Raw genomic sequence first — 14,790 nt, 5'->3', positions numbered from 1 at the left:
GTTAAGACAGGGCCCTGTGTCCTGGGACTTGGCCAAAAGTATTCTGTGCTTCTTGGACTGGCTCAGACTATTCTACTTGGGTAGGCCATCATTGCTTTTGGCCTCAACGGCCAAATGAGAAAACATAAACTGTGAAAATTCAAGGGAATAAAAGGTGATAGCCAAAAGTGGAGGTTTAGAAATCTGTGGTCTAGAGGTATTCTACTCCAATACTTAATTTCATGCCAATTCATAAGAAAAAGAATGAATCTGAGAAGAGCTCCCACTGTGATAAATCATGTTTTCTTTATCTTTCTCGCTTCCTCCTGACATGTCGCCTGCCCTCACCTTCCAAACCCTTGGGACTCCTATAATCACTGTTACTTGAAAGAGCATTCAGCAAAGTGGAGAGCAGTGGCTAGCATTAACCTTGACCTTGCTACTCTTTGGTGGTATGATTTGGGAATTATCCTCTGGACTTCAGTTTTCTTAAAATGTAAGGGAGAGAATTGGATGAGATAGTCAACCAACTAAGATCACGTACAGCTATTAAATTTTTAAGCCTACGAATGCCAACATTCTAGCTTACCCGTGCCTTTCAATGGAAGTATAAGCTGCTGGCGGGAAGGGCCCAAAAAACTGTTAAGGAATGGTTGTTGATTGGCTCCTTTGGAAGGCCTTGCTGAGATCTTTCTCAGTAAAGTCAAGTGGATAGAATTCCCCTTGCCAAGCCTTTTAAATTGTTGAAGTCCAGAGCATTGCTGCTTAGGGAAGCCACTAAGGCTCCTTGAATTCCTGGCAGCAAAGATAGAAGGCACAGAAAGAGTGTGAGGCAGGAGGGTCCAAGTGGTGTTTCTGAGATGCCAAAGGGGGGTAATGCAGCAAAGGAAGTGGAAAGAGGAGTTTCCCTTAAGAACCAGCAGAAACCTTTGAAATGTGTGCCTTTTATATTTAAGCCTTTTCCGGTTTGGAAAATAGCCTGCAAGGTTCATAAAACTGCCGGTGGCAGCCATCCAAGATGCTCCCGGGAGTTGTCTCCTGTGGTAAGCTGCTGGTCTCCAAAGGAGGGTGGCGAGCAGCTGTGATGAGGCTTCAGCGGGCATTGTCCCGTTTACGGGGAAAGAGATCTATTGTAGATTCTCTCTGCTAACGTAGTCTCAGCTCCCCAGTTTTTTATTTGTAGAACCCAAACAAGCTCTATGCTAACTAGATGACATGATCCTCTGTGCCAGCTACACAGCATGACATGCACACGCGAGATGAACAGATGTCTCGAAAGAACGATTTCAGACTAGTCTGATTCATTATCTTTGTAGCTGCAGGTCAAGAATGATAACAATATCTTGCCCACCAGAAAGCCAGGTTGATCCGAGACACAACTGAAGCAGAGAATTTGTGTCGGTTTACTAGAATGCATTCCTGCCTCACCTTTTCTGACCTTTCTCATTTCTTTCAATGAGAGAGTGAGGAAGAGCATAGACTCCTAGAATCACGCTTTCTAGGTTCAAATACCTATGTTTGCCCTTTAAAATCTGTGTGATCTAGAGCAACTTAACTACTCTGAGCCTTAGTTTCCTTATCTGTAAAATGGAATCTCGTCCCTTCCCCCCCAGGTATAAACATATTAATGGGAATTGTCAAATACCAAAGCCCCATACCTAAGTGTGTGCATCTTGTGTTGGAAGTGAAGTAGCTTCAGGGGGAAGCTTTTGGAGGCTGAGCGGGGGGACTCTTTCCAGCACTGTTCAGATTATACTGCACGGGCACAAAATCGTGAAGCTGACCATTGGGGGAGACGAATTAAAGTTGAAATTACAATCCTTGGCCAGATCCTTATGAGACAGAAGAAATTACTGACCTTATTGAACATGTCAATTGTGAACTTGACAATGAAGGACAGAGTGCCTTACCTTTTAAATTGACATGGTAAATACGTGTAAAATGGGTCACATTTCTTCTGTGCCCCTCATTGCTATGAAGGAAGGGAAATACATGTCAGAATATAACACTGATAAAATATCAATTACAGAAAATTCACTGAGGCTCTCTCAAGAAATTACAAAGTGATGATATTTTCCAAATCAGGAACTCAAGTCGGAAATATTGTTTTAAAAATGATGTTAGATTTAGAGAATATTTCGAGAAGTTTTGCTCTGATTTTTAGATTCTTAGAAAATATGTAAACTTGTTTCAATTATATTTTAGGTTTTGTGTTTTTTTGTTTGGTTGGGTTTTTGTTTTGTTTTTTGTTTTGTCTTTTTGTATTTTCGGTTTTTATAGGCTTCATACACTTAAACTAGGGAGGGTCTTTTTAAAGGCTTATTATCTTTTTAGTGTAACTTTCCAGGACTATTCTAAAACAGAAATAGCTGAATCAAGAGAACTTGTAATTTGTCTAAGATTTGAGCCAACAAATATCTAATATAAAAGTCTCATCTTATGGTTGCTGGAGGGTTTATTCATTTCTTTGTTTCTTTGTTTTTAATGGTTGATATGTTTGGTCTTTTTTTTTTTTTTAATCCGTAACTTCTTTATAAATCAAGCCCCTCCCCTAAGGAAAACACCTAAACCACTACCTAAGTCTCCCACTTCCTTTCATGTATGGGTTTAGTATTTCCCCTCCTCTTCTATCATCAGTGTAAGTAAAGGAAACATACTAATTCAGCAATCAGTACAGAACATAGCATATAAGGAAAACGTTTATTTTCATGTTGTCAACCCTCATGTGGCTTTATTCGTATTTGGTCAGAATCGATTTGTCTATTGCCAGTGTTATCTGCTATGAACAAAGCTCTCAGGCCAGGACCTTGTTTTCCTCGTTTGCTAACTAGCTGTTAGATATCACAATGACATAATTCTCAGACAATGGGAAATGCCAAGGATTCGAGTTCCTTTTGGTTTGTTTTTTCTTACAACCCTTCCTTTCTTTGACATGGTTGAATTCATGTTGTAAGGCCTGCCTCACATTTTGGATTCCTAGTCCTGTCGTAATCCAGCGAGAGCATCCTGGCCTGCCCTTCCCTCTGGTACTGTATTGCCGTCCATTACTCCGGGACTAGCATGTGGGTACCGTGGGACCAACTTTACTGGTCCTTGGAATTTCAGCTTGTGAACGTGAAGGTTCTATTACGGAATGAATCCCTCAGAATGAGTGATGCTTATGAAATCTCCGTCTCACCTTAACAAATCCTCCAAATGGCATATTCCCCGCAGCGTTTTTGTTGGTGGTGGTGGTGATGTTATTTTTTGGCTCTGTTGTGCCATTTGTTGAAGTTCAGATGTAGTGATTGACAAGAAGCTTAAAAAAAAAAAAGTCCACCCGCTATTAAATAAACTTGTATGAACACAGGTTTTGTGGGCTGGGCCTAGAGCAGGGTTTGTTCTTTGGATGTTAAACCTATGAGAAGAATGTGCTTACTGAACATATAAACAAGGAAAGAAGAGAGGAAAATAGTCTAGATTTATAGTTGAAGCAGATGTGAGTCACTGGCTTGGAAGAAGGATCCTGTGAACACAATGTCTCCTTCATAAAGAGGGTCAGTATAGAGCAGGAAAGAAAGCCAACCAAGTCTCATAGTATGTGGTATCCTGATGGGGAAAAGGAGCTTCAAAATGCATGGAAGCCATGCCCAGGGTCTGCCGTGTACAGTTGTGCTGTTTCTGTACTGCTTTGAAGGTACGTGTCCAAGGGAGCAAGGGCTGCTGACATCCTGCTGGTGTTCTGTTCTCCAGGCCGTGGTCCCTGGCACGGAGCTACATTTGCGTAGAGGAAAGGTGCCATTTTCCTCTCACACAAATGCTGCCCAGGGCTTGTTGCAATTGTTCACAGTGTTTGTTCTACTTTCTCCCAACTCTTTAAAGGTGGCAATTTATCCAGTTTCCCCTTTGGGATTCCCAACACCAGGCCTAGAGTGGAGTTAAAAGGAGAGGAGGACAAACTGATAGTTGGATCTCAATGAAATATCTTTTGCTATGTCTTCCAGTCTGGGAAGAAACAGTGGACCTCAAAAACAAAATGTTTTAAGGGACACTCTAGTCAGTTTTATGATGGAATAAGAATACCGCCCTGCAAAGTCTCTGACCTATTTTTCTTGTTTCAGAATCCAGAGACACTCAACATTTTGGCAAACTTTTTCTGGACATCTCGTTATGCATATAAATGCACACATATGATTTTTCATTCGTGAACTCTTTTTCTGTTTTGTAATCTCCTTGTTTTCACTCTGTATTATGTCATGCTCATTTTTCCAAGTCAGTATCTATAGATCTGGCCACAATTTTTTTTTATTAGTTTCAGGTGAACAAAACAATGTAATAGTTAGACATTTATCCCCCTCACAAAGTGGTAACCCCTCCCCCAATCTACTACCCCTATGACATCACATACAGCCATTATATTTCCACTGTCTCTATTCCTTATGCTGTTCTCCACTTCTTGTGACTGTATATATATATATATATATATAAAATTATAGTTGACGTTCATTATTATTCAGCTTCCGTTTCAGGTGTATAGCACAGTGATCAGGCATCTACACCATCCCTGAGGTGGACTCCCTAATAAGACAGGTGTCCATCGGATGCCCTACAAAGTCTTTACATTATTGATTATATTCCCCAAACTGTGTTTCGTATGCCATGATTTTTAAAGGCTGTGTAATATTCCACTGGATGGATGTATTTAACTGTACTTAACCAATGAAGATTGGATTTTGATGGATATTTAGGTGGTTTATGTTTTGCTCCTAAAAATGAATCTGAGGTAAGCGTGCATTTTTAGTACACACAGGCTCACACCGTTTTTCTACAGTAATCAAGTTCCTGGTTCAAAGGGTTCCAACTCAAATACTAATCTCTGTGCAAAAGAAATGATAACTTCCTCATAATCCGTACATCAACAGGGCTGGGTTAAAAATGGCATAGGGCTCCATTCATGAAAACACATACCTAATGATTTTGGTTTACAATCTTAAAGTAAACTTTGGAAGATTCATTCAGCGGCTATCTTGAGTGCACACTTGGGATTGAGTGTGGAAGTGCTTTGTAAGCCGTGCAGTGCTATACAAACCTGTGACTCATTACTGGGACTTGACAGAGTATCTACCATGTACTCTCAAGAAAATGTTTACAGAATCTATTTTATAAACGGTTCACTAAATATAGGGGGAAATCAATGACAGTGGTTCTGAACCTAGTTGTACAGCAGAATAAACCAAAGCAATCATCAAGTAAACCTTGCCCCCCGATCCTCTGAATTTCTGTGAGCAGGACCTGGGCGCCCCAGTTGATGCTGATGTACACCTTTGTTTGGAATTCCTCCTTTAGGCTATTTATTTGTCCCTCTCCAAGTATTTTTCTAGCAGATTACACAATATTTTTAGCTTTTATTCATACGTTTTAAAATTTTTATTTTTCTGTTTGGAAGTTTCTGACTCCTTCCAGAATACTTTTAGAGGGTTTGTTCTGTTTTGTTTGGGGTATTTATTTAGTCCAGATCTTTGTAAATCTTGTGAAGTCATAAATATGCGTTCTTGGTCTGACATACCCTCTGGTTTCACATCATGGCAAACCCATTCCATAGCCCTTGTACTTTCTACCACAAAGAATGATGACTTTGTAGTGATTCCACTTTTCAACTTTGAATATTATCACCAGGTTAAAGTTATCTGTCTAGTCTAGTGTCATATCAGACTCCCTTTTTAGATCTTGCTAATAAGAATTTTTAGTTAAGAGTAATTGTTGAACTACCTGGAAGAATTGGCTGGTGGGTTGAATATTTTTGTCTAATTTATTTAATTTTTCTACATGCTTACATGCTGTGGAGCAACTAAAGTTTTCATCTTGAGAACTTTTATTACATAGTAAAGTTGCTTAAGTAGGAATTTTGCATATTTAGAATCAGTAACCTTTACTTGAGGAAATTTTTATAAAGGAGCTAAATTGACCTCAAATTATCTCATTGACCTTAATCTATAAAACCACAAAAAAATAGATTTTCATGCATAATAAATTGCATGTTTTCTTATTACCATATGAAGTTCTTGGATTTTGGAGCAAAATGTTTAGATCATTTTTAGGTTTAATGATCATACGATTACAGCTGACTTGTAACATTTAGTATATATATGTTGTGGAGTTTAAGAGAATTAAATTTAACATTTAACAATTTAACATTTCTCTGCCTTTCAACCTGTACAACGTCGACTTGTTCCTTGTCAAGATAATTGTGTTTCTCTGTCAAGACCACGCATGGAGAAGAAACAATTAAATACAATTAAGCTGGAATCATATTTATCCTTTAGAATATTACATTAGACAGTGTGGAGGGATAACTGAGAGTGAGATGGGAGCGATACTGGAGCCCTTTAGGAGGCTTCCAAATCATTCCATCCAGGGATGGTTAGGATCTGAACCAACACTAAGGCTGTGACAATGAAGAGGAACTGATGGAGCCCAGAAATAGTAAATCAAACCACGGGACTTGGTGATTGGTTAGTGTTTGGGTGGGGTGGTTAGAAGGTTTCAAGGAAAAGGAAGACTCTAGTTTACCTGTTAGTGAACATGCTCAGTCAGCAGTAAGATATATGGATTTAAAGCCAGTAAGGCAACAGGAACTGGGTGCATGGTTGTTGTCATCAGATGAAAGGAGGGCGTTGAAGCTATATTTGAAATTTCAAAAACAAAGAGGCAATCCAGAGAAGTCCTGTCTTAGAACATACCTCGTTTTTCTCATTTCTAAGTTATTTGAGGTCACCTCAATAGAGTTTCCATGCCTTAGGGAAGACCAGCTGATTCTCCCCAAAAGTCTTCCAGGGTGACATTATGTTTGCTGTTAACCTGGGAGAATTCTGAAACTTGGTATCAGCTCGTTTTGAGGACATCTGCCTCAGGGTTGAGTCTTGTTGGTTTAAGAGATTGATGTGTAAGCCAGGGATTCTGGTTACTCATTGGCAATGGGACTATAACTGTCATTCAGTCTAGATTACTTGTTTTGGCACAGTCAGTGCCAAAATATGATCAGAAGATTGCATGTTAAACTTTGGATCCAAACACGGAAGTTAATGAGGTTAGATGAATCAGTTATCTAATAATGTTAAGCTAAATAGATGGCGCCCGTCTTACCAGTGGAGGCTCTTTCCTTTCACCACCAAAGGGGTGTAGCCTACAAGCCTTAACCATCTCTCACCTGAGTGAACTATTTGCATGATAATGCCCCGCCAAAAGGTATCCGCAGTTTTAATTTGCTGGAATGCCTACCAGTCCTGTCTCCTGTCTGCAGAGGACAAATGTAATTTCAACTACTGGAAATCAAAAATGTTAGTGTTGGAATACAGAAAACATCTTGTGTGACCTGCTTACTTATGTACTTCATCTGTGTAATCCCTGAAGTCAGAGGAGTTTACAACTCCTTCTCTGAGGGATAATTTTATTTCCTGGTTAGTTGTGGGGGCCATCTCACTACAGTAGCCATGTACTAACAAAAATGAATATGGATTAGATGGGTCAAAGTGAAAAGATCACTGAAAAGGCTTGAAAAAGATTAAAACACACTGCAATTAGTTTCTACAACTACCACTTAAGGCTGCTTTGACTTTCAAATCATCTTGTAGGTTGGTTTCTTGGATGGGAAAGCTTTGTAATTATAGCCTATACAAACTGTGGACCAGGAAGAGAAGAAAAGCTTTCATGGGGTGTAGGGGAGGAAAAATAATCTCCCTATACCCTTCTGAGTTCTTACCTGAGACCCCTATAATAAAAGACAAATTAGCAAGAGAACAAATGGGAGTTTATTAACGAGTATACATGGGAGGTAGCCAGGGAAAAAAATGAGTAATTCATGGGGTGGCTTAGATTTTAGGATTAAATGCCATCTTAATAGGAAAAGGGGAGGGAGGATATAGGCCTCTTAGGGGAGAGTAAATGATTTTTAGAAAAGATGAATGGGCCCTTGGAAGAAGAGATAGGAGGTATGTGACAAAGTTTGGGCATGATTTGACTTCTAGTCTCCTCTCCTGTGACAAGAGTCAGTCATCGCTGGTTGATGAAACTCCTGGAGAGGGGACTTATGACAACTAAGTTCCTTTTGGAGGATCTATCTTTAGGCAGATAAGGAGAGTTCAGAGGAAGCCTCCCTCTGCATTTGCTGTTTTTTAGATGCCTTCAACTCAAAATAATCAATATACTATAGTGGTATATTTGGGGGTGGCATTTCCTGTTACTCTTTAGAGTGCTGTAGGTTGGAGTTAACTATGGTCATTTGTTCACCACTGCTATTATATTCCTTTTGTTTCCTTACATTAAGTTCCCAGCCTAGGGCTGGATATTGATTTACCAACAGTAAGGTGTAAGGTCTGATAAAGCTGCTTTGTTGAATCGAGGAAAAAGTCTGTACGTTCTCTTCCTGTATTATCTCCTGAGAATACAGGTAACCCTCATAGAACATGGTTGTCACGTTCCTAAAAATTGTCGTGTTATGCGAATCTGTTATACGAAACAAAGAACTAGTACAGAAAAGGGGGTTAGGTTCCAAAAATCTAAAAAACATACTATTATATTTTATAATTAAGAGAAATATATTTATTAAAGCAATTTTCACCAAAAGTATAGCATATTAGTATGTATTAAATAATGTTTTCTTCGTCATCACTACTAAGCACCATTAACTGAGGGTGTTTTCTTTTTGACAAGTATCTCCATCCTCTGAACTTAATACTCCACGAACAAAATGGATTTAAAATTCTAATCAATTTTAAAATTCTGCAGTCAAATCTGATACGACATCTACGCTTGAATGAAAATGTTCAAGTGAGATATCTTTTGCTCTTAAAAGCTCTTATTACGTTCCGTGTTGTTCAGGGATTTCCCTAATTTTTAATGAGATGTTTTTTGCTCTTAAAAGCTCTTATTATGCTCCATGTTGTTCGGGGATTTCTCTAATTCTCAAACCATGTTAGAGTAAAACCATGTTCTAGGATGCTGTGTTGTATGAGGGTTTCCCCCAATTCTCGAACCGTGTCAGAACGAAACCGTGTTATACGGGAGTTACCCGTACATTCCTTTTCATCCCTCGGTTCCTTTTGTAGATAGGCTTTTAAATTAGATATCAGGTGGCTGCCGGAGGACCAGTTAGAGAGTTGTTTAAAATACAGATCCTACAATTCTGATTTGGTGGCTATGAAGGATGAACCCAGGAGTCTGCATTTTTTAAAAGCTCTTCATGCTGAATTTAGATGTGCTGTCAGGTTTGGGGATTACTCTTATAGATTATTGCCACGAATGTATACTATTACCCCTTTCACTTTCTGAGTCTTTCCCTTCTAATCCACTAATTCCCATTTCTAGAGTGGCATGAAAACATGCACACATTCGTGATTTCACACAGGCTTGTTAATATTGTCGATGAAAGAACAGCCGAACCTATAGAAAAATTTTATGTGTTTATAAGTTTATTTGAGCCAAACTGAGGCCATGCCCAGAGGAAGATCTCAATGGATTGAGAAAATGCTCTGGAGAATGGTAGTTTGGTGATTCTTTTTATACATTTAGAATTAAAAGAGAAAAACGTAAGGAGGGTTACATGAAATCCATTGGTGGTAGATTAAGGAGATTGGAGAAAGCAAAGAGGGGACAGGAATCTCTGGGATTGGATAAAAGGCAAAATGGAAGGATACATACATCTTTTATATTGATGGATAAAGGATAGTTAGCATTTAACATTTACAATAGAGGTGGCATGCAGGCAGCACAATAACGATCAGGAGTTTGGTGCATGTGCTCTTGTGAGGGTGGTTGTGTCTTTTAGGGAGTCTAGAAGAAGTTATTCTGGCAGGTCAAAGGTATATTATCCTAGATGCACAAGAACCATGGACAGGGCTTGCTTAAGGCAAAGATAAACCATTTACTAAAAAGTTATATGCCTGGGGTGTGACTACCCACCATGACAGGTTCAGTTAGGAATTTACGATCAGACCATCCTGTGTTATTACATTTGGTCACTGAGCTTGTCAGGTCTGCTACGTAGCCCTTTTTTCTTTCACAGTATCATTGTCCCGAACAAAAACTTTTTTACAATTTCCCATAAAAATGAGTCTGATAATCTCCTACTCCAGAGTTTCCAAAGGGTGAAGCCTATGAATTTCTCATCATGATAACATTTAGTAAGAGCTTTACATATATTAAACCATTTGTCCATGTTTGGAGTGTTTCATACTCATGAATGAAAAACGTAAGATTTTGGTAAGTAGAATTTCTCTTTTACAAATCTTTCTGATATGGGTGGCTACATTTACTCACTTTATTCAAGTTCACAGGGTCTTTTATTTTTCATATCACAGTAGGAGAGTTAACAAAAATTTCAATTTTTAACTACTTATTGTTTCAGGCACTAGAAATAAGTGATTTGCATGCATTGTTTCATTTAATGTTTTCAACAGTTCCATGAAGTAAGTGAAGATATCTCTATGTGGCAGTTAGTAAACTAAGGATCTGGAATCTTAAGAGACTTACCCAGTTACATATAGGTTTTAAGTTTGGAGCTGAAATTTGAACCCAAGTTCAATGAAGTTACTGGTTTTATTTTTACTTTTTTTTTTTTGTTCTTGGCCACTGAATATCAACATAAAAAATGAATAAATAAAAGGTTATTTTTATTTCTTACCAGTTTTTCAAAAGAAGAGCAGGATTTCCTAAGAATTTGATAAAATATATGCCCCCCCTTTTTTCTGATAGACTTTACATAATAAAATGATAGCTTTCCATTTTTTAACCACAGTTTTAGAAAAATGTGATTCTGAGATGGAAAATCAAAAGTCATACCATAGTTGGGAAGGTGCGGGTAAGAGAGTGCCTGATGAATTTAGGATTATGACTCTCTTTCTGCATTGCCTATAGAGTGTTTGAGGCTACTCTGCTACCACTGGCTTTCTTTTTCATGTCCCCAAATGGTGACAGGTAAAAGGCCTTGGAGCTAGAAAAGAATTAGTATATGTTTTTCTCTTTTTAAAAAAGGTCCCTATCAATTATAACACCTGCCTAGGGAAGCCACAGAGTAAATTATGGTGGGAAAATTCTGTTTGCTAGCTTCTAGGAAATCACAGGGTATCAGTTAGTGGTCAGCACATTGAAAAACAGGTCCCCGTATAAGGTTGTCATTTTGTCCTCAGCCAGTATGAAGAACTTGGTGGCAGTGATAAAGTGTCATGATCAGAGCACAAATAGATCTGGGTATAGATTTATAATAGGTAGTAGAGATAATAGGTAGATAATAAAGCGCAACACTTTTTATTCTTTATTCTATTATTGGTGCAACTGAGAAAACTTCTGTTCTATTACAGAATTGAAACTAGGAGACATTTCTTTCTTTTCTTTTTTTAAAATTTTTATTGGGGAATATTAGGGAACGTTGTGTTTTTCCAGGACTCATCAACTCCATGTCAAGTCGCTGTTTTCAGTCTAGTTCTGGGGGGAGCACTTGTCCATGTGGGAATCGAACCGACGACCTTGGTGTTATGAGCACTGCGCTCTAACCGTTGAGCCCACTGGCCACGCAGGAGACATTTCTTTAACCCGGTGGGCAGCTGTGTTGGTAGCCTCGGTGAATCTGGCACTGGGAAGGCTGTTGCCAGGGTCTTCCATCATAAATCATCAGGATTTAAGTGAAGCCTCTGATGTAGTCAGCAGTCAAGTCCTGGAGAACAGGGACTCTGTCTTAACAATTTCTTATATCTCTACTACTGAGCACAGAGGTAGCAACTAGTAGTAGGTGTTTACCACTTGGCTCAATTTTACTGCAGACTGATCAATTCCTTGAGCTGCTGTTACTATGCACATATAGCTGCACTATTGATCCATATGCAGGATCTCTGAATACTCTGTATAACCTGCATGACCAACACATAAGCCCTCTCTGCACCTTTAGTTCTGATTTATTAAATGCTTGAACAAATGTTGGTTGCATACTAAGTGTGGATTATGACTAGGATGACAAATTGAAAACATTTCTTTAAGTTACTGTTAAGCTTTATGGATGATAGGGTTAAAATTCAGATTGACCTTGAATATAATAGATACAAATGAGCAGAATTAAGACCATTATGGAAGTACAAGTTTTGGAAAACTAAATATAAAATGGGGACTGTATATGTATGAGGTCAGACAATTAAGTCTGAGAACTCAGCCTAGAAAAAGTGCTACACACCTCATTGCTGAATGTCACTACAGTCACCTTCGAAGTTCTCCCCTTGGGAAGCTATGCATCAATGTCAGTGCCTAGTCCACCCTTCTGAGCACTTTTGGAACTCTTTCTGGAATGGCCATCAGAGGTGTCATTGTATTACTTTTGATGTCCTGAATGTCATCAAAATGTCTTCTTTTCAACATTTCTTTTATCTTTAGGTAAACAAAGAAGTCATTGGGGGCCAGATCAGGTGAGTAGGAAGGGTGTTCCAATACAGGTATTTGTTTATTGGCTAAAAACTCCCACACAGACAGTGTCATGTGAGCTGGTGCATTGTCATGATTCAAGAGCCCTGAATTGTTGGTAAAAAGTTCATGTTGTCTAACGTTTTCATGCAGCCATTTCAGCACTTCTAAATAATAAACTTGGTTAACTGTCTAATTGGTAGAAATTCATAATGAATAATCTCTCAGATATTAAAAAAGATTAGCAACATCATTGCAACAAGTTTGCAAACTTAATTGTCAGACCTTTGTATAAGTTTTGCGGAGGGAAGAAGGGGGGACTCATTGTGAGTCAGCAACATACTGCTTTCTTTTCTTAATTACTGGGCACACCCTGCCACTTAACCCCAGGAGCATAACATATGGAAACTTCTGGGTAACATTTCCAAAACACTTAGCATTAGTCAAACACTTTTTTAGAATTCTGTGTCCAGTTTGGCTGAAGGAAAATGTGGCCAATTTATCAAAGGTCCAGATCGTGGCAACTAGATGCAGAGGAGCACTGGAAAATAAGACCCATTGAAAGATGTTAATAAATAAGAATTACTTAGCCTGATCCAAAGCAGCTGAAGAGTGATTCAATTAATGGTCTTCTGTTGCATGTCTAGTTATTATGTAGAAGATGACATAATTATTTCCACTATTGATACAATTAAGGAAATAGATTTACATTAGAGTTAAAGGAGATTTTGCAGGAGTGTAAAGAACTCCTTGACTTTAAGGATTGTTGGACAGTGGAAAGTCTTCTCAACTGGAAATATGAAATCATATTCCTTACAGGGTAAGAATGGGGGTGGGTGCTGCATGCCAATTAGACTTACGAGGCCTGACAATTAAGTTGCTAATCTTTTTTTATATCAGAGTGATTATTCATTACAAATTTGTACCAACTGGACAATTAACCAAGTTTACTATTCAAAAATGCTGAAAAGGCTGCGTGAAAAAGTTAGATGACCTGAACTTTTCACCAACAATTCACAGCTCTTGCATCATGACAATGCACCAGCTCACATGGCACTGTCTGTGAGGGAGTTTTTAGCCAGTAAACAAATAACTGTATTGGAACACCCTCCCTACTCACCTGATCTGGCCCCCAGTGACTTCTTTCTTTACCCAAAGATAAAGGAAATATTGAAAGGAAGACATTTGGATGACATTCAGGCATCAAGGATAATACAACAACAGCTCTGATGGCCATTCCAGAAAGAGTTCCAAAATTGCTTTGAAGGGTGGACTAGGTGCTGGTGTCAGTGCATAGCTTCCCAAGGGGAATACTTGGAAGGTGACCGTAGTGATAGTCAGCAATGAGGTATGTAGCACTTTTTCTAGGATGAGTTTGCGAACTTTATTTTCTGATCTCGTAGGTGCAGTTGGGGTACAGATCAACAGACTTTCTACATCCCATTTCATGCTCTCATCTCACATTGTGTTAGATATTTTCAGTGAGTAAATCAGTATTTACTTTTTGCTTGTATTTTTTCATAGTTATTACAAATGTCAAGACCTTGCTTTTAGTGATTCTGTAATACATTTCAAGCAAGTGAGAGGTTAAACCACAAATTGAAAATAACTTTCAGCTGGAAATCAACTTGAGGTTCATTCTTATATGGGCCCTTACAATAACTGTCCATTCCAACATGCCTTTTCTTTTTCTTCTTTAGAAAACTCACCGTGTGCCCTACTCACTTATCCTACAATGAGTGCCAAATCTGCCATCAGCAAGGAAATCTTTGCACCTCTTGATGAAAGGATGTTGGTTGCTGTCCAAGTCAAGAGGAGAACAAAGAAAAAGATTCCCTTCTTGGCAACTGGGGGTCAAGGCGAATACTTAACTTACATCTGCCTGTCAGGTAATGAAAACCAGATATTAATATTATTATTACAACTTCTATTTTAAAATAGTGCATTCTAAGGTATCCAGGAGGATTATATACCTGGGTTTTGTATATGTCTGTGCTTCTACTCCTCTTTTCTGTTTTTCTGTTGTCTTCTCTGATCCTTACTCATGGCACCTCTACTTTTGAGGTTGCCTTATATGGGAAAGGTAATGAAGTTCAATTTTAATGTAGTTTCTGATTCATTAAGAGCATCCTTAAAGGGTTTAGCAGATGTAGTTGTGTGTCCCTACTCCTAGTGGGCTTTCTCTAAGGTTTTTGTTTTAGAACAATTCCTGATATTTGGGTAATTGTCCTTACTAGCAGCCTGAGTTTCATTTAATTTATTTTTCTTAACAGTTGCCAGTAATCAGTATAGTTTGTCTCAAGTTAAATATCGACCACAATATGGTGTGTGAGGCTGTAGACTGAACGCAGAGATCACTGCTTTGCCTGACAGCTGTTCCTCGTCAGAAAG

At 38.6% G+C, this 14,790-nt stretch overlaps 1 protein-coding gene across 2 annotated transcripts in view; it reads left to right on the top strand.

The window, feature by feature from the left end:
• STXBP6 (syntaxin binding protein 6) overlaps nucleotides 1-14,790 on the top strand; it is a 238,510-nt gene that overhangs the window by 64,053 nt on the left and 159,667 nt on the right. For both annotated transcript variants that reach the window (XM_033109059.1, XM_033109060.1), the window contains exon 2: nucleotides 14,100-14,288. In XM_033109059.1, coding sequence (XP_032964950.1) covers nucleotides 14,135-14,288 — 154 coding nt within the window. In that variant the 5' untranslated portion in view covers nucleotides 14,100-14,134. The remainder of the gene's footprint in view (nucleotides 1-14,099; nucleotides 14,289-14,790) is intronic.

Source organism: Rhinolophus ferrumequinum, chromosome 6, assembly GCF_004115265.2.
Source record: "Rhinolophus ferrumequinum isolate MPI-CBG mRhiFer1 chromosome 6, mRhiFer1_v1.p, whole genome shotgun sequence".
Classification (NCBI taxonomy): domain Eukaryota; kingdom Metazoa; phylum Chordata; class Mammalia; order Chiroptera; family Rhinolophidae; genus Rhinolophus; species Rhinolophus ferrumequinum.
The sequence above is the reverse complement of the archived record's forward strand: the minus strand, read 5'-3'. Positions and strand labels throughout refer to the sequence as shown.